Source organism: Periophthalmus magnuspinnatus, chromosome 10, assembly GCF_009829125.3.
Source record: "Periophthalmus magnuspinnatus isolate fPerMag1 chromosome 10, fPerMag1.2.pri, whole genome shotgun sequence".
Taxonomy (NCBI): Eukaryota; Metazoa; Chordata; class Actinopteri; order Gobiiformes; family Gobiidae; genus Periophthalmus; species Periophthalmus magnuspinnatus.
In genome coordinates this window covers 6,015,951-6,037,173 of record NC_047135.1, presented here as the reverse complement: position 1 = coordinate 6,037,173, position 21,223 = coordinate 6,015,951, and the positions used below count along the sequence as shown (strand labels likewise).

The window sequence follows — 21,223 nt, the reverse complement described above, 5'->3', positions numbered from 1 at the left end:
TTTTCAGACCCCGGCCATGGCACGGAGCACTAGTATCCTCTTACCATAACTTATACAATTGAACTGCGTTTTTTGTGAGTTCACGTGGGTTAAAATGGGGCAAGTTAGGCCTATTTATGGCACAGTTTGAAGGCTAATCGTACAATGTCAATGATTCATAGTAGAGGGGAAATGACATCAATTATAAGTGGCAAGTGTCGCAATTTTACACAAACGCCACTGTTAATGTGTTTACGGGGTGTCCAGACTTTTCATTAAGGGTTAGGGTTATCTAGGAGCTAACACCATGTGGTAGTCAACAGACATTCAGATGGGTGCATATATCCACACACTACTTAAGCTTTTAATATTTGATCTGTCTTACACAAACATGTTGTTCAACTTAGGATGGATTTTTTTTTTCTTTCTGAGTAGAACTAGGCTTTCATTGCTCATTTGGGACAGTTCACCTATGTCATAGGTCATAGGTCCTATGACATAAGGCCATAGATTGTGATACATTTTTATTATGTGTGACATTCATATTACACTTTGACTTGAGGTGCAGTTTTGTTAGTCAATGTGATATGTGCAAGTAAGGGGGATAGGCCTACTTTATGTCCTCCTCCCACTCTTGAATGTAACCTATGACTGAATGAAATATTGTCAATTATATTATGCATATTTGTTGACAGGTGACTTTACCATGGACATATTCATGGAGAGAAGAGGTGACAGCACCACATGATGAACAGGAGTGATCCAGGTAATCACTCTCCAGGTCTACATTTTCAACCTCAAGCCTTACTAATACTGGCGTTGATTAATAGCAAAATGTTTAACGTAAAGGCAAAGGGTGTTTGCTAATAAAAACTTCAGAAGTGCACCAACAAGTAGGCTACAAAATCCAGATTAAATGTACAGAAGGTATTCAGCTACAAGATGGATAGATGTCTTTATTTGATCTCTGAAGGGCAAGTATGGTGCAGCTAAAAAAATAAATAAATCTGTGTACAACATAACTCAAGAAGGAAACGGAGGATAGAGATAAAGGCAATAATAAAAAGTCACAAATTCCTGTCATATCTGGATGAGTTTGGTAAAGTACTACAGTATGTTAAGAAGACCTGTAGGGAGAAGGTGGTTATTTAGTCTGTTGGCCCTGGGTTCAGCATCTCTCTGAGGGGAGGGCTGTGTATCTTGATACATGGGTCACAATATCGGCACAATTTTAACATGTTTTAGGCCTGAGAAAACAAATGCTCCCTATTTTTTGTAATTCAAATAAAATATATCTGAATATAGCTAGGCCTTATGAAGCTGTTTTCCTCCCGCATCAGTGAAGGCATGGCATCATTACTGTGCTGGGGTATTGACATATATGTATTGACTCACTAATGTGTATTGTGAAGGCCATATTGAACAATTCAATATGAATTATTATTGAGTATTGTTGCATCCCCAGAGTGCAGTGTGTGAGTGGGATCTTCCATTATTTTCCTGGCTTTAGTCAGAGACCTTGTTTGAAACAGATATTATTGCACTCCTGTGTCCCAAAGATTTGAATAGCTCAAAATTAACAGACAGATATACAATTATAGCCCTATAATTCTAAGAGGACAAAATTATAAACTGTTACAAATGTTATTCTAAATTCATATTTAAGAATTAATCAGTAAAATGTAAAGAGTTTGTACCTTTTCACAGTGATAGCCCATTTAATGCAAAATTGTTCTACAGACGCTGGTGAATTGATGGTTTTCAGGTTCTAAAACAGACATCAGCAAATTACGGCCCAGGGGCCACACACATCGCTTTGGGTTTATTAATCTGGCCCATGGAACGTCACCAAATTATATTAAAATAGGTAAGGGTAAACCTTGTTCAATTTACCTTTTCAATAAGTTGTTGATCTTTTGGCACTTGATAAAACTGAATGTGAGTTTTTCTGCTGTGTTTATTTAACTGAAATAAATAAATTATTAATTTTATGAATGCATTTGGAAAACAATTTGTACAATGAGCCTTACATATTCATGCTTTGCTACATGTTACAGGCCAAATCTCTAATGTAATATACATATATATATATATATATATATATCCTGGCCTGGCCCTGTGTCGAATTTTAGAACCCATTGTGGCCCATGTGTCAAAAAGTTTGCCCACCCCTGTTCTAAAACCTGCTTGGTACTGCTAAGATAAGAAATATCCAAAAGGAAGATCCACAAATGTTGAACCTGATTGATGATCAATGGAATTGACGATGGACACTAATAGCATACTCAATACTGTGTTGGCGTGTATGGTGTTTAACAACTAGAGGTGTTAGTTTCAGTGTTCTTGACTTCTCCCATCAGACAGATATTAGCCAGTAACTCACCAGTATCCTGAAGAAGCCTCTTGGATGAGGTGTGGAATGTATTCAATCCAAAACATTTATCCAACTGACAGAATTAAATGTTCTTTTTCTAAGCAACTTGATGAGTTGGTCAAAGCTGTATAATGACAGATTTATTTAGTACACAGATATATTTATTCCAGTACTCAAACTGTCGAAAGGCTGTGGCATCCTGCCTCATAAGCCATAGCTTTATCAATTTTAAAAATGATGATGATTTGGTTGTATACTCAGTTCAAGGTTCAACATAAATATTTTTCTCTAACATATAGCGTAGAGTACTTGTATAATGTGACAGGTGCGTCTGAAGTTTTGGCTGCTGTTTAGGGCCTGATCATTAAATCAAAAAGTAGTTTTAGTCATTATAATGCTCTAATGTTTACTCTAGAAAGGTTCCTTTATTGTTTAGTGGACTTAATGAAACAAATTGGGTAATGTTTGTTTTTATAAAAGGAGTTTTAAAACGAATGTGAGTGTGACAACTCGCTCCAACCCTCCAGGTGCAAGTCTTTGTGATATGACTAAACCTGTGATCTGCTGATTCTGTGATAAGAAAGATTAATCTGATATACAAGTTATGATAAACATGCAGGTATTACAATATTGAAATTGCAAATATAGCAAAAGATTGCATCATTACTTAATTTTTATTTTATTTTTGACTTGTTGGCGATACCACGTGTAGTTCATAATCATAATGTGCAGACCCTAAAAATACACAAAACACAAAATTCACTTTTGTGAAGAGTACTTTCAAAATTTTTATTTCTTTACTGCAGTATGACAATCACAGTTAAATATAATTGTCCTATGAAATGCTATGATGTTATCTGAAACCCAATTGTAATTACTATCTGTTTATAAAGCACTGAAACCATACACTACTCTTTCCTTGTCTTTGGTAGTTAGTTGTTCCAACTGAAATATGATGGCCACAAGGTGGAGCAATGAACTCATCTATCGTTCACTGTTTACTGGTAGGTTTTGGCTATGAATTTCAGTGCTCCACAGAGTGCCAGCAACCTGTTACATTAAATTAAATACTGTTTATTATCACTAGATCCACAGGGCTTGTGTGCACTACATACAAAAACGTTTTATTGCTACAACTTAATAATATGATTGGTCTGTACTCTGCAATATCTATCTGGTTCTTGTATTAAAAGTGTGTTTCTTTTTGAGGAGGAGGGGGTCTGTCTGCTGAGGGAATTGATTTGCTACATTGTTGGGTTTAGTTTCTTTAGAGTAGGATATTTCAAATTCTGGGAATAAGTTTTGTGGGATGGATTTGAGCTTGGTGGAGCTCCATTAGTATATGATGTGTGCATGTGTTGGATATGGGTGTGTGTTCTTCCTTTGGGTCTGTGGGATTTTGGCCCATAATTCCTGCAGCTCTCAGGTCACAGCTCCGTTCTCACGCACATATTTGGCATTCCTTCCCCGACATGATTACCATACACCTTCCACTCTTGGGTTTGGCTACGCACAATATTTCCATCATTCCAGAGTGGAACTGGACCACGTTCCAGAACTGAACGGCTCACCCCGCCACTGCCATCCCCTAACGGTCTTCTCCAGCGCACACGCCCCTGCTCCCCGTGACCCCTCTGTCTCCTCCTTGCACCAACCCCCTCCCGTGCTGATTTTTGCTGCCGTGGAACAGGAATCCTCCGGTCCAGCCTTTTTTCCTCCTGAGTCAGCTGTTTGTGTCGGCTCGTGTGATTGGGTCATTTGGCAGCGACATCTCTTTAGTGACCTCCTGCTAGGCATGGGAAGGAAGAGAAGGACCAAGGGCTAAAATGTATGATAGTTCAGCAATCTCCGGTACACATACACATTTCCAGTTTCAAGTTCAAATATTTCAAAGGTTTTGGATAAGTCTGGATCATCTTATATTAGTGTTTTTTTTTTAAGGAATTTAATATACAAGATTAGATTCAAGGAGTCCTGGCAAGAATAATGGACACTGACTGCAGAATCTGTTTGGTTTTGGCCTTCATGTGTCTAGTTGGCTCAATTTGAAATAACACTGTTTAAAAAAGCAGTAATAAAGGTCACATAACTTCTTGCTGTGGAAATTAAGTTGGTTTTGCTCCAATGCTCATATTCTATATTAAAATGTCATGACTGTAGCGTAGTATCCACTTTTTCTAGATGCATATTTTTGTAAGCTTTGAATTATATTGCTGCAGATAACATATTAAAGCCCTAATAATGTTCAAAGAAATGGACATAAAGAACATGGCCATATTGCATAGTTTTGAGCCATATCTGTGTTTGCCTTTCCTGCCTCTATTTTCTTAAACCTGAGATAGCACTTTTAGTCTGCAAAATGTCTTAATTGCAGTCTGCTTGTGTTTTTTTTTTTGGTATATGCTAAAAATAATAATTGTTGGAGCCTTCTGTGTTTTTTCTTGTGGCCACATGTAGCACTCTTCCTTCTATCCGTTTATTCCTTACATACACTGGTCAGGTGGCAGCGTCTTGATATTAATGCATTTTTATGTGTATTATTATTCACATTATTATTCATTATGACAAAAAAGGTGATTAAAAAGTGGAAAAGACACAAGGTGGTAATGTTTCTGTAACGTTTACTGAGTCGAGAGAGACTGCTGCACACAGAGCTGAAATAAATAAAAGAAATAATTTTATAATTACAGTAACCATCGTAGTAAGTTTGCTTAATTAGGGTTCCTGTCTTCTTTCATATACATATATATAATATATAATTTTTTCATAAATTGTTCCCTTAAGTTTTCTTTGTCCTGTGTGTATACATGACACTTTGGTTTGTTCCGCTGAATGTCTTGGTAGCAGCACTCTGTATCCATAGTTTCGTATGGGAGCATCGTCCCTTGAGTCATTTCTATAGCGATGCTCATAGAGAAGGCACTCTCCTCACCGTCGCTGTGGGTCCTCGGGGGTCAGGTGAGGAGGAGGAGTCGTCACCTGTTGTCTTTGGTTGCTAGTCTTATTTGGTTTGAGTGGCGCTGTTCATTTTTGGTACAGTTTGGGTTTATACATTCCAGTTCTTTTAGCTTCAGTCCCTGCAGTGACTGTTTTTGGTCCCTTTCCCAAAGTCCCTTTACATCCAGCTTCACTTGTAGTTCCTGGTGTAAACACACACATCATCTATTACAAACATTTATTCAGAAACACCACCATTATTTCCTCATTCATCAATTTTCATCCACACAGCAACCTCACTAAGTAAGCAGTGAGACAAATAAGTGCGTCACATGTCAATAGTCCATTACAAGGGGATAATGTCATATCCTTCAGGCCCCCTTTTTTGCATTATCAGCGAACACCTTCTGTTCAGTCATGGTTCATTAGAAATTCCATTTTGGTCTCTCTCCCATCGCTTCAGAACAGTTCAGACGGTTGAGATCCGAAGGTTTGGGTAGCGTGGTGCATCTGCTCAACCAGATTGTATGTACTCGGAGATAGGTCCTTTGAATCAGTATGAGATGTCAAACTGGAAATGTCATATATATATATATATATATATATATATATATATATATATATATATATATATATATATATATATATATAACATTCAGCGGTTGTAGTGGCAAAATAATAGGTGTGAAGCTATACCCCGTATGATTCAATTGTAGTCAATGTTTGTCCCAGCAAAGGGAGGCCTCTGCAAAAGAGATGAGCACATCTTTGGGGTGCTCGAGTCCTGCTGCTAGCGAGGCCCTGTAGCGCGGACTCTCTTACTTCGTTTGCTGATGGTGGTGAAGCGGAACGGAGTGGTCAGGTCAGGCTGCTCCCCTGGGGGGAACCGCTTCATGAAGTGCACCTCCTGCTGGTTGGGAAGTGTGAGATTTCCACGGCGTGGACGGCCCCGTTTTGTGAAGCCAACGTACCAACCAGTGTAGCGTGCTGACATCAGAGCAGTGTAGTGGTTTTCAAGCACCTTTTCCACAAAGACGCAGTCAGCACTACGATTACTGGCCTTCTAAAAGAGCAACACACAGAAAGAAAGATGCAAAGGGACTGCTCAGTTGTTTGCTGGTTTAAATATTGAAAGTAAATACATTGTCCACATCTCAGCATCAGGCTTACCTTTCCCACCAACTTCCCTCGTCGGTTCATACACAGGTAGAAATTTGTTTCTTTGCCTCGGATTCTCACCTGGCTACCAAAGGTGTCGGCCTCCACTACAAGCTGGGCTTGTGAAGGGACATACAGAGGGGAAGTAAAACATTAGAGCCACAAGCATATGTATTTGTATTCTGTATTATTTAATTCACATTAGTCACTATTCATGTCATACTAAATGAGCTATTTAATTTCAGTTAAACACAATACAGTGTGTGTGTGTGTGTGTGTGTGTGTGTGTGTGTGTGTGTGTATATATATATATATATATATATATATATATATATATATATATATATATATATATAAAGCGTCTCGTAGTTCCCTGGTTTACATGCATTTTGCAAAATTGGTCAGTTATTCAGTTTTTCTGGCATTCATATAAAAACGTAGGGCCAGTGTCACTGTGTTCTCATAAAGGATTTTTCTTTCTTGCACACTAAACCACATCTACACGTCTTTGTAGGACATCCACAGGGCTGTTCTGAATCTGTTTAAAAATAACTCCTGAAAATGGCTTCTATGTGACCTTTTTCACAAAGGGGTCAAATAAATCAATACTGCCGTTCATCTTCTTCTCCAACTCCTCACATCTCCCTTGTTTAATCACTATATGCTTATGGCAAGTGAGTGCTGGTGTTACCAGACATGGATCATAACTATTAATTGTATTCACGCAGGGTTTGTTGGCCTATTATATATTACTGTATGATACGTGTTTGTTAAGGGTTAAAGGCACTGTGGCGAATGCAGTGGGGGATGGACAGAGCAGTGTGAGGTGATGCAAGGAGGGAGGAAGAGGAAGCTTGCTGTTTTAAATCCACATGAGACAACAGGCGGAATGAGTAATCAATGTGGGGATCAATGATGGAGATGAGTTTCTAACACTCTGCCTGCCACAGCCTTCTCCCTTGAACTCACACATTTTGCTATACCTTTTCTCTTCCTCTATTCTCCGTCTCCTCCTTCAGATCTCTTCTGAATCATTGAGTCAGCAGCTTGTCGATGAGGTCTTTGTGCTCTGAAGACAAGCTCCACTGCCCCTTTCTCAAAGCCTGCGAGGCCAGTCTATGTGGGCCTTTGTCTATGTTCCTGCACAGTTGCATTCTGTATCCATTCATGCATGCACTTGTTCACCCCTCAAGTCTTTGTAGTCTCCGCCATGAGACACTGGCTAAAATGACTTGGTTTATTTTGGAGGGATAGTTTTCCCGTTGGTTCAGTTGATGTGTGTGTGTTTGTGTCTTACCATATTTGTCCCCATCCTCTCCGCGGGCGCTGATTCTGCGGCCAATCACTTGCACATGTTTGCCACTGGTGCGGCTGTAGAGCTGGTAGACTCGGTGATGTTTGCGACTCATGGTGTCTCGCACCTGTGTCTGGTTCTCTACATGCACGCTGAAGTTCACTCCATCCACACCAAGGACTTGCTAGAAATAGATTAGAAAAGCGCACATGAATATGGTTGGACTAAAACAAATTTGTTGATTAATGACAACTAATCAAATGGTTAAATAATTGATAAATAATTTCGTCATTGAATAATTCTTTATACTGCATAACACATCATATACCTAGGTTTTATGGCTCAAACAGAGCTGTAAGTACATCTCAGGGTCACAAAACACATGTAAATATAATGTTTTTGTCTGTAATATAGTCACTCAGGATGTCCATCACTTAAGCATTACCTTGATCAACTTGATCAACTTTTAGGCTCATGTATGAGACTTCTACTAATCTAAACCGCTAACCACTAATTGATGAAAAGCATAATCACTAGATTAGCAAAATCAATTGTAAGTTGCTGCTCTAGAATACAGTATGCAATTTGTATATTTATATATAGCTAAAATAAAAGTACAATGATTTGAACAGTTTATTATCCTGTATCTTTTTCAAAAATATAAACCAAATATAAATAAGGAAGGAGGAAAACGTTAAAAGACAAGATCAATATTCCTAATGTAACTAGATGATGAACAAACAAATGACATATAACAAATTGGGGACATGTTTTTATAAGCCTGACAAAATTCCACTATTTTAACTTGTTGCAATAACAAGCATACATTGCAGAATACATAATACAACTTTTTGCACAGCCCATTTTCTCAAAAGTAACCTAATAAATTTACTTATACCCTGAGTGTGTATGACAACTGTACAGCTTGTCTTTTTACTGTACGCTCTTTGACTCTCACCTGTAAAGGATTGCACATCACCAGCAACATCTGGATACATCTGGAAAAAGTAGAAACATATGGCTTCAGAAATATGTAAGCAAAATTGGATGCTGGAAGAGTCATTTGTAACATAGTCATGTCCAAGTCTTTCTTCTCAGATGTTCTTTCAGTCCAACATCCCTTTTGCTTATTAGTCACTGCTGGGTGTGCAGCTGGCACAGCACCTCCACATCCATAGAGCCAGCAGACAGACAACACCCAATGCGCTGTTTAGATTAACGCTACCATTCTTCTGCTCAGACCCGTGTTCTGACCCATCTGTGACTTTCACTAAAATCTGGCCTCCAAATGACCTGCTTGGACGATGGTATACGGGCAAACATACCAGGACAACTAGAACATGTTTTGGTTTGGAGATCTGAGAAACCTGTTTGGCTCCACTGGGCCACAGGTGCACATTGCACTGTGTATGATGTGGCTTTGGGAGCAGTGCACTGTGGTCACATTTGGAGATGGTATGAATAAGTGAAAACATAAGCTACCAAATATGTGGAAAAATAATTTGTGGTGGAATTGACTGATGGAAGAGGTGTGCAGGCCAAGTATGCAGGTTCTTATCGAGAGACGTACTGTATACTGCAACTATATTATGGTTAATTACAAATCTTTATGACCTTAAATGACCTTTTTGTGTTAAGAGTTACTTTTCTCACTCATATTTTGGACTACATTATTAAAACTAAGACATTGACCTTGGAGGTATCCCAATATTTACAACCCTAGCAAGGGAGTGATATGTGTTGTGCAAAATCAACTTTGGCAGTCCTTGAACTGCTATGAATTAGTGGCTGAGCACTTAATCAAGTTCAGGACAAAGTGTGTGGGCTGTAAAGCATTTCTGCGAAACTGTCTTTCCCCACCTCATCTGGCTATCACTCTGCATGCCTCTTCTACTCTTCCTCCGACTTGTTGTCCTCTCTAGCTTATCTCTTCTTCTCTCTCTTCTGCTCTTTTCTCCCCCTGCTCCAATCTCTCGTGTGTTTGGAGTTGGTGGGGTGACTCCTCCACACTGTCATGGGCACGCACACAGATGTGCAGATGTGTGCGTACAGGAGCAGGCAGCTGACAGCTGGCCTAAAGCTAAGGCATATGCTCTGCTGAGAGAGAGAGATAGGGAGGACAGCGAGTCGACGAGCAAGAGGTACACAAAGGGAGAGGCTGAAGACAGGACGGAGCAAGGTGGTGTAAACACTGCAGAGAGGAGAGACTGAAACCAGATCAGGCACTGGCAAAGAGAGGTCAAAAGCAAACAGCCTTCATCTCAGCAAGGAGAAATAAAGTGGCTAAATGAGAGACAGTAGTGTAACCACAGAGTGTGGTCTGGCGTGAGAAGTAGACAAAAAGATAAATAATGGTAAGAAAGAGGAAAGGGTTTAACTCATGCACATCATAACACACGCTGCTATAGCTTGACACACAGACTTCTAGTTTTTCAAGTTTCCTTTCTCCTATTGATACTTTTTGGTTCTCATAGCTCTAATACATGCAGGCATACTGTGGGCATTGCTAGTATTCTGATGCTCAATTTTGCCTGCACAGCCCAAAAAATCGGAACGCCTAGCATTATGAGAACTCTCAGCTGTTCAAACACCACGGCTGTACTAACGTCGAGGACACTGCAGGAAAAGTGCCTCTGCATTGGATTCCCTGCTCCCACAAAAACCACAGACACTCCATATTATGCCAGTTAGAGTAGAGGGGGAGAGGGGAGAGGGAGACAGGACTGGGCCGGGAGGGGGAGGGATGAGAAAGGGGCAAAGTGAGAGTATAGGCTGAAGAAGCTATAGAAGAAAACCTGGTGCACTTTGGATGTTTGCCAAAACAAGCACAAGTCTGACATCATAAACCTGCGTCCCAGCAGATCCAGCTTGAGGCTGTGGTTAAACTGCAGGCCTTTAGAGCTGAGCACTGGGCTCTAGCCAGGGGCTGGCTGTGTTTGGGCTGTGTGTAGTGGCGGTTAGCGTGGTACACCGACAGAACAGCAGTGGGCTTGTGCACGGAGACACATGTAGAGAAGCAGTGGTTAGGCCAGTGGGCGTGAGGCTGGGATCATGTGGGCCTTTGGTTGAGCCGCGGTGAGCCTCGACAAGAAGCTGCGGCTTCACAACAACACCAGGAACAGGCTGCTGTGACACCAGGACCACACTCGTCCCGCAACTATCAGAGATGTTTGGCTGAAAGAGCTATAGCAAATGCTCCATCCTGAACTGAACCAGGAGAAGCATCATTCATCAGTTATTAATACATACTCTTTATCTTTACTTGTACCCATGGAAAAAATGAGGAATAGGCAAGACAGGAAGACAGATGCAGGCAGTTAGGAGGGTAAGTGGAGAGAAAGTGAGACAGACACCAGCAGCAACAGCGGCAGCACACACCCTGTCCAGATTGTGTAAGGAATGAGAACTATCTAGAGATGACTGCCATCTGGGAGAAGTACAGCAGAGACAAAGAAAGAAAAATAAATCGCTTGGCTTTTAACAAGGCACACCTCAGATGGGTAAAGTCACCCCCTCCTTGAACTGGATGCTCCTCCCTCACATTTGCACTTGGAACTTTATCATTTTCCCATCCCACTTTAAACTCACTGCTATTTTGACACAAAAATATTTTCTATTGGAAAGAGAAGCATTTTGGCAGATGGAAAGCAATTCTCTGTAAGCACCGTCCCACTGAAGCATGAGGATTGTGATGGAGATGTTTATGGCAGATTTTATGACTTACACAGCCCCAACTCTGACCTAGTGACCCTGAACTGTCAGCCAATCAAGCAAGGCCTTTCATTGCATGTTTTCTATGGGACTGTTGGGCAGTGATGTAATCTTTAGATGATGCAGCTTTGCCATCATCTATTTATTAAATCAATTTGAAACCAAACACACCTGTGAAATCATTTCACTACAATGTAACAGTAACAGTAACTTACAAGACGGTCAGCATGGAAAGAAGGGGCCACATTGCTTCCCCCCTCCACTATGGACTTTGGCCCACAGAGAGTCTCCTCGCTCGGCTTGAGCCAGTCCGACGGTCTGTGTCTGGAATCCGCAAAGTCAAAGAGTCACTGAGCATCGGCGGCAACGTGACCCGGTTCAACCGGCGTGATCCTAAGACGTGATCCTGTTTAAGGCTGGCTGGGGTGAACGCGTGCCACCGTGACCGACCGGCAACCTTTAACAGCTGTCCAGGGCAGAGCAGGGGAGACGGGTGGGAGGGGGAGCAAAGGGGGAAGGTTATGGCTTTTAAACACTGCGCGTTCCCGAGTTGGAAAGGAACAGGTGAAAGCGCGCTCACGTTTTACATGTAACCAGCTCCAGCTGATCTCTCAGAATGATTTTCAAACCTGTAAGCAGGTAAAGTCCGTGCGTAAACTTGTGCGTAATCCAATGTTCCAATGTTAGTGGCTGCAAGTAGTGTCTCAAAATAATAAGAAACTTTAGTCCACATACAACTCGGTTGATGCAAGATGTGGTATCAAAGCTGACTTTTGAACGATCCGATGAGCACAAGACGGGGGCTCTGAAGGCGCGGGATCCCCGGTCATGACTGCGTCTCCACGCTGACTCTACGGTTCTGTTCGTCAGGTGACACCTACAGTGGGGCAGAGGAGACTTGTTGGTCCCGCAGCGGTCCAGCTCCAGCGTTCTCAAAAAGAATGGGAGGGGAGAATAAAGGGCAGAGAAAGCCCAGGATACGAGGGAGGGGTGGCTGAAGAGGATGGGAACAGCTGTGACTGGGTGGCGGACTCAGCCACCCGCGACACCGCGAGGAAATGACAGCCGCACTTTGCACCTGATTTTCCGGACTTCCCCCACTCGCCTCAGCCGATGGTTTGCGCCCGGCTGCAGCGTTCCTCCTCGCGCCCTCTCGACACAAAAACAGCCAAAAAACAGCACGATGACATCACCTCCGAAATGTTTGAAGGGGAAAATGAAAACCGATCTTCTAATTTACTTATATGTTCTCCAATGTATAGTTTCCTTCTGTAAGGTCGTAGTGTGTCAGCAAAAAATACTAAAATCAGGAGAATTAAAGTTGCAAAATGTTAAAGTTTTGCGCGCTATTAACTGTTAACTTGAAAGCACTCACAGGACGCTCCGTGGTACTAAAGCTTCCTGTCCTGAAAATAAATCCGCAATGAAAGCTGGAGATGCACCTTTTATCCAAATTACTGTATTGTCCAGATGTGTTCGTCTTTCCAACTATTCCACGTTTTCCTTCCTCTAAAAGCTCCTCTTGTAGGGGGTTGCGTAGAAGAGGTGCGTCGGCAGGCACAGACCTCACTCCAAGAAAAAACAGAACAAGATTTTAACAGACGCGGATCAATCCTCCCTCCCTTTGCGCCCCCTCCCACAACTCACTCTCCTCGCTCTGCCTTTGACACGCACGCACGCGCACACTTATTGGATCAAAATGGGATTAGTCAGTCACTGTGTATGCCGACTAAACTTTTGCTAAATATTATGCATTTAGTTGTGCTTTCAATATTTGAAAAAGAGAGGATACAAATAAAACTAATCATAACAGATTATCAATTAAATCTGTTTTTGTAATTACAAAAACACTTAAGTAACACGGAACATGTGAATGGAAACACCCTGACACCTGCCCAGTCAAATGCACATATAATCAGAGGTCACCATGTGGGGCTGCTGGACCTATATCTGTTTTAGCTCCTGTCAATGTAGGACTCTGCATTTCATAACTTTTAAACATCTAAAGAGGCAAACACTGAACAGAGAATGAGAGTCAGTGGGGAGTGGGAGAGACAGTGTATGCACAGATCGGGATCCAAAATGAACATTTCTCAGGGATTTTCTTCGGCAGAAACACTCTGCTCCCCCCAAACTTTTTTTCAGTACCGCACAACTGCAGACAGTTTGCCAAGCCAAAAAAACAGCCTTGCCATACCTTTCCACACAGATGCACAGAAAGATGGGTGCTAAGAAGAACAATAAAGAGTAACACTTTGGATGGATAGAGGTGGGAGGGACCGTTACCTTGGATGGTCAGGCTTTTCTTTTCATTGTAATTTCAAATGGCACACACTCACAGACAGCGGGCTGGGATTGCGAACACTCTCACACAGACTGAGCCGCCTGGGAAGGGTATTGTGGTTGAATGCCTTTCCAGTCATGCTCCATAGACAAGCCTTTGGCCTTCTTTCCAACTACTGGCTCTGTCAGCCTTTGCACCTGCAAGCGCAGACCTTCACTGCTCACCGCACTGCTGCAAGGGACAAGAGTGTAAATGTTGTGGAGAGGGATTTGAACCGCATTTTGTGATGAGGAATGGGCCTGTCTGCTTGTCTTAAACCCAGATGGAGGGGTTCAAAATGGGGACTAGACCACATCTTGGTACAATGTGGTGGATGAGTAAAAACAAAAGACCAATTCAGCTTTCGTGTACAGTAGAGTGCTACTGACAAGAACCATAATCTATAATCTCTCTCTTCAGTTTACTCAGAACTTGTTTAAATAAAGTTACTGTAAAATAATTCTGAAAATTCATTACAAAACAGACACAATGTGTTATTACCCTTAGTAACCCATTTCTGCAGAGCATCACATGTCTAAAGTTCACACTGCCACCGTACTGAACTTATTGCACTTACATCACTATGGTTTATATTGCAATATTATGTAGTGGAATTTAATCATTTGTTACAAAATTAAACATGCAGAAAGCAAAAACTTTATATTTGTTACAAAATGTTTGTAATGATTGAAGTGACCATTTGGAAATAACAAGGCCTCTTTTTGCTTGTCACAGCACTCTTCTCTTTTTCATTGCCCATCCTCGTATCTGCCTCTTTAATCTTGCCAGCTGTTTTTTATCTTCTCACTCTGTCCCTTCTTCTGTTGACAGCTGTCTATTGATTACCTTTGCCTTTGCCTCTGCGGATTCTGCCTATTGATCCTCTCAAACACTCACATTCACACATGCACATCCCCATGTGCGCACATGTATGTCCTCCTATTCTGCAACAGCATGTCACAGTTCACAGTAGATTTTTAATGCACCAGTGTGAACCAATTAGTTAATATCGAGAAGACATGTTTTGTTTGTATGCTTTCTTTTTCTCAGTGGACTTGCATTGATAGTCGCTCTGCCTTTGTGCTTGTCACTGTCATTAAACTGAATAGGAGGTGTGTGCTTGTCTGGAGCAGACCGAGTTGGTGTACAGTGGGATTTGGGAGCTTTTCTGCTTTCTTATGCTCTGGCCCTTCTTCACCCAGGCAGTGCCGTCAATATGGCCATTCTGTCTGGCAATTAACATCGATCAGTCCTTGTCAATATCGCCAGCGCCTAGACAAAGACCCAAGGTGCACTGCATGTGCTTGCCCTTTCTCTATCACAGTCCAACAAATCCCCAAACACCACTCTCATTATTTGAGGGCATTCTGGCCTGACCTCAAGGTCACTGTGGAGGAAAGCCCTAGTGTGCCGGACTCTGCTGCTATGGATGACTGAATTGGAACCTAAAAGAAAACTCTCACAGTTTCGACCATTAGGCTGCAGCCGTTAGGCCAGGTTCTGTGTGTGTGTGTTTGTGTGCGTGCACGCATGTGTGTCTTCAAGAGTCAAGTTTAGATACGCCTGAGCTTGGATTCAGACACACGTTGGCAGACAAGCAATATTGTCCTCCTGCTGTGCACTCTGAAGTGTGAGACACTTTGAACACTACAAATGCAATCCATCATCTCAGTGACACACTGGAGATGTGGACTTTTCACATGTGTCAAGTGCTGTGGATTGGCTCCAATTAGTTTGTATATAAAGCATGTGCTGAATGTGTTTGGATGTGTGTATGTTGGAGAAGCTGGCTTGTGGTTTGATTAATACCTGCAGACATGAGCCCTAAAGCTCACTTCAGATGTTGAGATGTCAGGCTTACATTGTATTCTGAGATAGATATCTTTGCTCTATTAATCATGGGCCAACTTTTAACGGTTCCCCAATGTGTAAATGTATGAGACACGTAATAAGGGCACTTTGATGACAAGAGGCCTGTGCAAAGTGGAAGAATGTGTTGGGAAAGCAGACTTTGAAATGGGACCTGTTTGCCACTTGTCTGTATCTGGGAGATGAGAGTATTGACAGCTGCAGCAAAGTCAAAGCAGGAATTAATTTGCAGTGGAACATTTGAGATTGTGAACGCCAGATGAACAGAAGAGCTAAATATTGTATTTATTAGCAACAATGTTGGTGGTGTCTTAGCTACATAATGCAGTGGTAATGGATGCTTACTCCTTACTGTATCATTAAATCTATTGCAGCTGCAGTCTTAATTTTTAAGCCAGCCACCAACCATCCTCAGTGTGAAGGATTTACTCCTTTTTCTTGTAATGTTCAGGAAAAACTGGCATTGGCTGTTTCATGAAATAAGTAAATTAAACCACACTAGATGGTGCGGCTGTTTACAATAGGAAATACTCTGTATAATAATGCTTAAATACAAGCAGCAGACAATGAGCCATTCAGTTTTGATGTAAAATGTCGGACAGAATTTTCGTATGTCTGTTTCACTTTTTCTCCTCATGAAATTGTAATACAGAAAAGGGGAATCCTTTTTGGCAGCTCTCGTTACTTGTTAAAAGAGTGGTACATCAGGTCCTATGTCAGTCTTTCAGCATGTGATTGGCAGACCCTGGTCCGTACTCTGCCCTGTATGTACTTGCTAATTGCTTTTGACCAATGGACTTGTGCTTCCATTTGCAGTGCTCAGTGCCTACTGGATGTTTGTTTAATTATGGTACTTGTGGTTGTGTGTTTGGTTGAGTGAGTGTCATGACCCGCAGTGACAGACTGAATGCAGCTGAAAGTTGTGTGTGGTTTGCGGCTCTAGTGTGAATGCGTATGAGTGTTCAAAGACTGTGTCAACAAGGTGTTGGTTCACAGCTGAATATTTGCAATTTTTCTCTGGACTACAGTGATGTGATTTGCAGCTGTGGTTTTCGTTGGATGTTGATCTGGCAGCATGGCTAAGATTTTTGTAATGTTCATATGTTCAGCAATGGAATCCATGGTAACCTGTCATCTTTTCTGTCCCCCGCCCCTTAAGTTCACTGCCTCGGACCATTTCTTTCTCTTCCTCTTCCTCTGTCTCTCTCTCTCTCTCTCTCTTTCACTCTCTCTCTCTCTCTCTCTCTCTCTCTCTCTCACACACACACTCTCTCTCTCTCTCTTACTCTCTCACTGTCCATTTCCCTCATTTGTTTTTCCCTCTTCCTGCACCTTTGGCCTCGCCACCAGGCAAAGGAGGAACTGTAATGTTTATGAAAGCCTTTAATGTACTATGTAATTACCCTGGCAACTCTTCCCATCATTACTCATGCCAATAAAGCGCCTTCAAATTGACATGTCACAGTAAGAGGAAAGGCTCAGTGAGCCGACTTTCCATTGTACAAGTGTGTCTATTCATCTCCTCATGTTTTCATTCACATTGAAGATTTTAAAGAGCCGCAGGGGCCTTTTGTCTTATTTGGCCATTTGTTGTGTGGTTTACATCCTTTGGCCTTTGCTCTCCCCTGGCTTCCAGCGCCCTCCTGCTTGCAATGACCTGCAGAAATGACTGAGTGAAATATTGTAAGTCACAGAAATGGTGTAAACAACAATGAGTAAAAATGTTTGGCAGCAGGAGCCTCTTATAAGACCAGGAGAAGCCACACTGGCATTTTAAAACTAATTGTTATGAGTAATGTGTTTGTTTCTGCTAAAAACTTCCATATGCAATTAACACATACTCCTGGTCTCTTCACTGTAGGTCTCCTTTCAAAGCATACGCCCATGCTAGTCTTCGGTCACTAAATCTCATACGCTGCAGCTGGAGTCTCTGTTTTGCCTTATGTTATTGTCTTCCTCTGTTTTGGTATTCCTTTTTTAGACACTTTTTAATACCTGTTGCCTACTATCTGTTAATGAAGTATACTTTCTTTTTCTCAACAAAATCTAAATTCTTTAGACAAATATTATAACAAATTAAACAGCCAAACAATGGGTGGGTGTCTGCCTGACGTCAGCCTGCATTTCATTAGCAATCGCTAAGCTAACGAGTTCCATATGGAGGCGCCTGCAGGGTAGCCCCCTGCTGCCCGTCCCAGCCCAGCATGGCCTAACTCGACTCGGTTGCCATGGCCTGCCCCCACCCTCCGCTTCATTCAGACCCCATCCGGGCCCCCACCATTATGTCATCTTTAATTTGGACTTGTCACACATCACCTGACACCTACCCCCGTCATGCTGTAACCTTTTGTCCCGCTGGAGTGAAAAGCACTCTGCCTCTCCTTCTCTCTCCACTTGGCCTGTTGTTTTACTCTCCGTTTTCCTCTCATTCTTCCTCCATCTCTCACGCTCTTTCCCCTGATCACATTCACTGTTGCTTTCTGTCACTTTCTGTGGGTCTAAGCTCATCCACTCCCAGCTGCCACTCACTCAAACCTTGTCATTTCAGTTTTGACAACAGCTAACCTGATGTTTGTTGGAGTTATTGTAAACACATATTTACAGGACGTTTATATATATATATATATATATATATATATATATATATATATATATATATATATATATATATATATATATATATATATATATATATATATATATATAATATATATATAATATATATATATATATATATATATATATGACATTCCTCTATCAAAAGATGCCTGACTCTTTTGGTTTTATTTGCAGTTGAATAATCCTGCATGTTGAGGCTGCCTTCTTCACAATTCCAAATTGCTCTGTTTCGTGTAGTGCCTGCTTTGTCTTTCTCGAATGGTCAGCGCTTTCACCAGACTCTGTGTTCTAATTGCCATCCTAAATAATCTCTTGTGATTGCAAATAATAAGCTTGAACCCTATAGCTACTTCTGTTTTTAGCTACATTTGGACTCACCACCAGCGATAGAGAAGAAGGTGCAGGACCTTCTTGAGCTGTATTCTATACATTGTAATCAAGGCTGGATTTTTTTTAAACTTTGTTAAGCTGTGGCAGGTCATAGAATCTTAGACTGATCTTTTCCAGCACTGCCGTTGTGTCCTTGGGCAAGGGCCTCAATCTGCCTTGTGTGTGTGAATGTTGCATTGGAGTAACAGTGATTTGTGCTAATCAAAGGGGACATTGGCGCAGATAGGCAGCTACAGAATCAGTGTGTGAAGAAAACAAATAATGTTTTATTGGCATTTTGAAAAGTTTGTCAAGCTTGTAGTGCAATATGTTCTTTACATAACATTATTTTACTTTTTTTTTTATATACATATGCATCATTTTAGGTTATAAAATGTTAAACGACAATGCAAAAATGTAGTATTTCAAAAGCCTGAATGGAACTTTTATGGAAGTCGAGTATTTAAAAAAAAAAGACTAAATGAAATCAGAAATCTAGACTCTCACTTGCAGGACTGAACTGTGAACTTCTGGCTGATGAATGTCTGGAATGTGACGGATCTGAAGAATTTGATAAACGATGAAGGACAGACAGAAGAAAAGACGAGAGGAAACAAGCAGATAAGAAAGGATTTATGATAACAAGAATGGACTTTTGTGTCCGTGAGCGCCGCAGGTGGGATTACTTATATGTGCAGGTACTTGGCAAAGGCCTGTGAATTTCAAATTGGCTTTGGGAGCTCAGGTATCTTGGTGCATGTCTTCATGTTTTATATAGCTCTCATTTGTGGCCCTCACCATGTGAGTTACTGAGTGTCTCTGGTAGTTGTCCCTCATCACTGCTGTGGTCCCGGGGGTTTAAATGTTGGCTCCGGTATCCTTTGCCAGTGGGCTGTCCTTACAAGCGCTGTTCTATCTCCAAAAGGCTCACTCTATCCACTTTAGTGACAGTGAGCATTTGGAAGGCCTTTCAAGAAACAATGGGAATACAGTTGGCTTGATGAAGATTTAAGAGCTTGATATCATATCCATCTCTTCAACTGTATCTGCACTCAGTTCTGTGAACTATAGAGAGGATTTCATCATGCATATTACACAATGTCCAGGTACTGCTATTTTCAAAGTAACTAAATTGAGGTTCAAAGGCTTGTTGCCACCAAAACATTCCAACAGAGGCATTATGCTCCATCACAAAAATGAACTCATGGTTTTCATTTAAACAGCCACAACATGTGACTAAATCACTACTATGATTAGTGTTACAACTAATATTTAGCTCATTTGTTGCATTCAGTCAGTGAAACTGGCAGTGCACTCAGGAATATGATGTTGGCTTATAATGACAGTGGTGAGCTGGTAAATACCAGAGTGACGACATCAGACATGTCAGTGAAGGCTGGTTGCTGTTTTCCCGGTAGCTGTGTGTTTTCAGTGTTTGGTGTGTGTCTGAATAAAAGCTGTCTTTGTTTGTCAATCTTTCAGAGTGAGGCTTATATATAGCCGGCGTAAACTATGTCAAAGGCTTGTGCATCTACCAGTGTTTTGTTTGAGCGATTGTTGGCTCTCTGTGGGGTTGTCAGTTGCTGGTTGGAAGTTTATGATCAGTATTTTCCGGCTTGCATGACTGAGTGTGTGAAAACCCATTCACACCCAACACAAACACATCGACACACACTTAAACTGTGGATCTTGATGCCTGTCCATGGTGTGTCCTTTACTGTAAGGTAGTTTTGGTAGCTATTTGTGATTGCAGCTGCATGTCGGTCTGTGGAGTCAGTGTAAAAGACATCAGACACCAGCGTTAATCGGCTTAATCAATGACAGATGAAATTCCAGCTATTTTTTTCACTGTAGCAATGTCTGCTCCAATAGCAACAAGGCACAGAGTGTGCAGAGCCCGGTGGGCACGACTGAGGTTGGAAATCTCTCATGTTCTCAGTCACCATGCACACATCCAGATATAAGTTTCATAAACATTTGAAAGAAAAAAGGTTCTGCGCTGGCATGGCCTGCTACGCCTCAGCATTTACGAATCACATGAAATATGCATATTCCAAATAAACTGTGGGTACAGCAGCCTTTGACTGGGTTACACACTTGTCCACAGTCACTCTGTGCTCCAGCTGGGGACCCAGCTGCAGTGATGTCATCTCTCGCTGCCACTTTGCTGATTGTGACTCTTATTGAAAGCAGATCACTTTGATTCAGTTTCAAGAGTAGTCACACTGCACAGATGTGAGCACACATCCACCACACACAAACAATAAAATAGATTGCGTACATTATGCATGAACACACACATAAAGCTCGTGCTATCAGCATATTTTAGGCACACAAACAAAGTGATTTAGGCTTGGATCGAAGTGGCCACATCACTTATCCAAATGAGTTTCCCAACAGAATGTATACTCTGCAGAGATGGAGAACAGGCTGAGGAGCGAGAAGCCCCTAAAGGCGTGATCTATGACTAACAGGCACAGGACAGAGAGCACAGATAAGAGGGATGCAGTTATGCAATAAGAAAGCATCTTTTAATATTCCCAGATTCCCAATTACAAATCGCACGTCCATGTAAACACACACACACCTA

The 21,223-nt window shown here is 41.5% G+C and overlaps 3 protein-coding genes across 3 annotated transcripts in view; 2 read left to right on the top strand and 1 right to left on the bottom strand.

The window, feature by feature from the left end:
• LOC117377603 (protocadherin alpha-C2-like) overlaps window positions 1-21,223 on the top strand; it is a 159,887-nt gene that overhangs the window by 87,676 nt on the left and 50,988 nt on the right. The window lies entirely within an intron of this gene.
• Window positions 1-21,223, top strand: part of si:ch73-233f7.1 (uncharacterized protein LOC100537710 homolog) — a 112,390-nt gene that overhangs the window by 66,581 nt on the left and 24,586 nt on the right. The gene's annotated exons all lie outside the window — the stretch shown is intronic.
• On the bottom strand, window positions 5,944-13,017 carry fgf18a (fibroblast growth factor 18a). The gene is made up of 5 exons (XM_033974502.2): window positions 11,669-13,017; window positions 8,701-8,740; window positions 7,746-7,926; window positions 6,461-6,567; window positions 5,944-6,353 (listed from the first exon to the last, which is right to left on the bottom strand). Exons 1-5 carry the CDS (start codon window positions 11,698-11,700, stop codon window positions 6,081-6,083), a joined length of 633 nt encoding a protein of 210 aa, XP_033830393.1. The 5' UTR covers window positions 11,701-13,017; the 3' UTR covers window positions 5,944-6,080.

Bases quoted from the DNA above. Each gene is read 5' to 3' on its own strand.
- fgf18a (XM_033974502.2), bottom strand. From the start codon at position 11,700: ATGTGGCCCCTTCTTTCCATGCTGACCGTCTT. The intron at 8,741-11,668 runs GTAAGTTACTGT...TACTTTTTCCAG, and splicing joins CTTTCCATGCTGACCGTCTT to ATGTATCCAGATGTTGCTGG. The intron at 6,568-7,745 runs GTAAGACACAAA...TCCCTTCACAAG, and splicing joins AGAGGATGGGGACAAATATG to CCCAGCTTGTAGTGGAGGCC.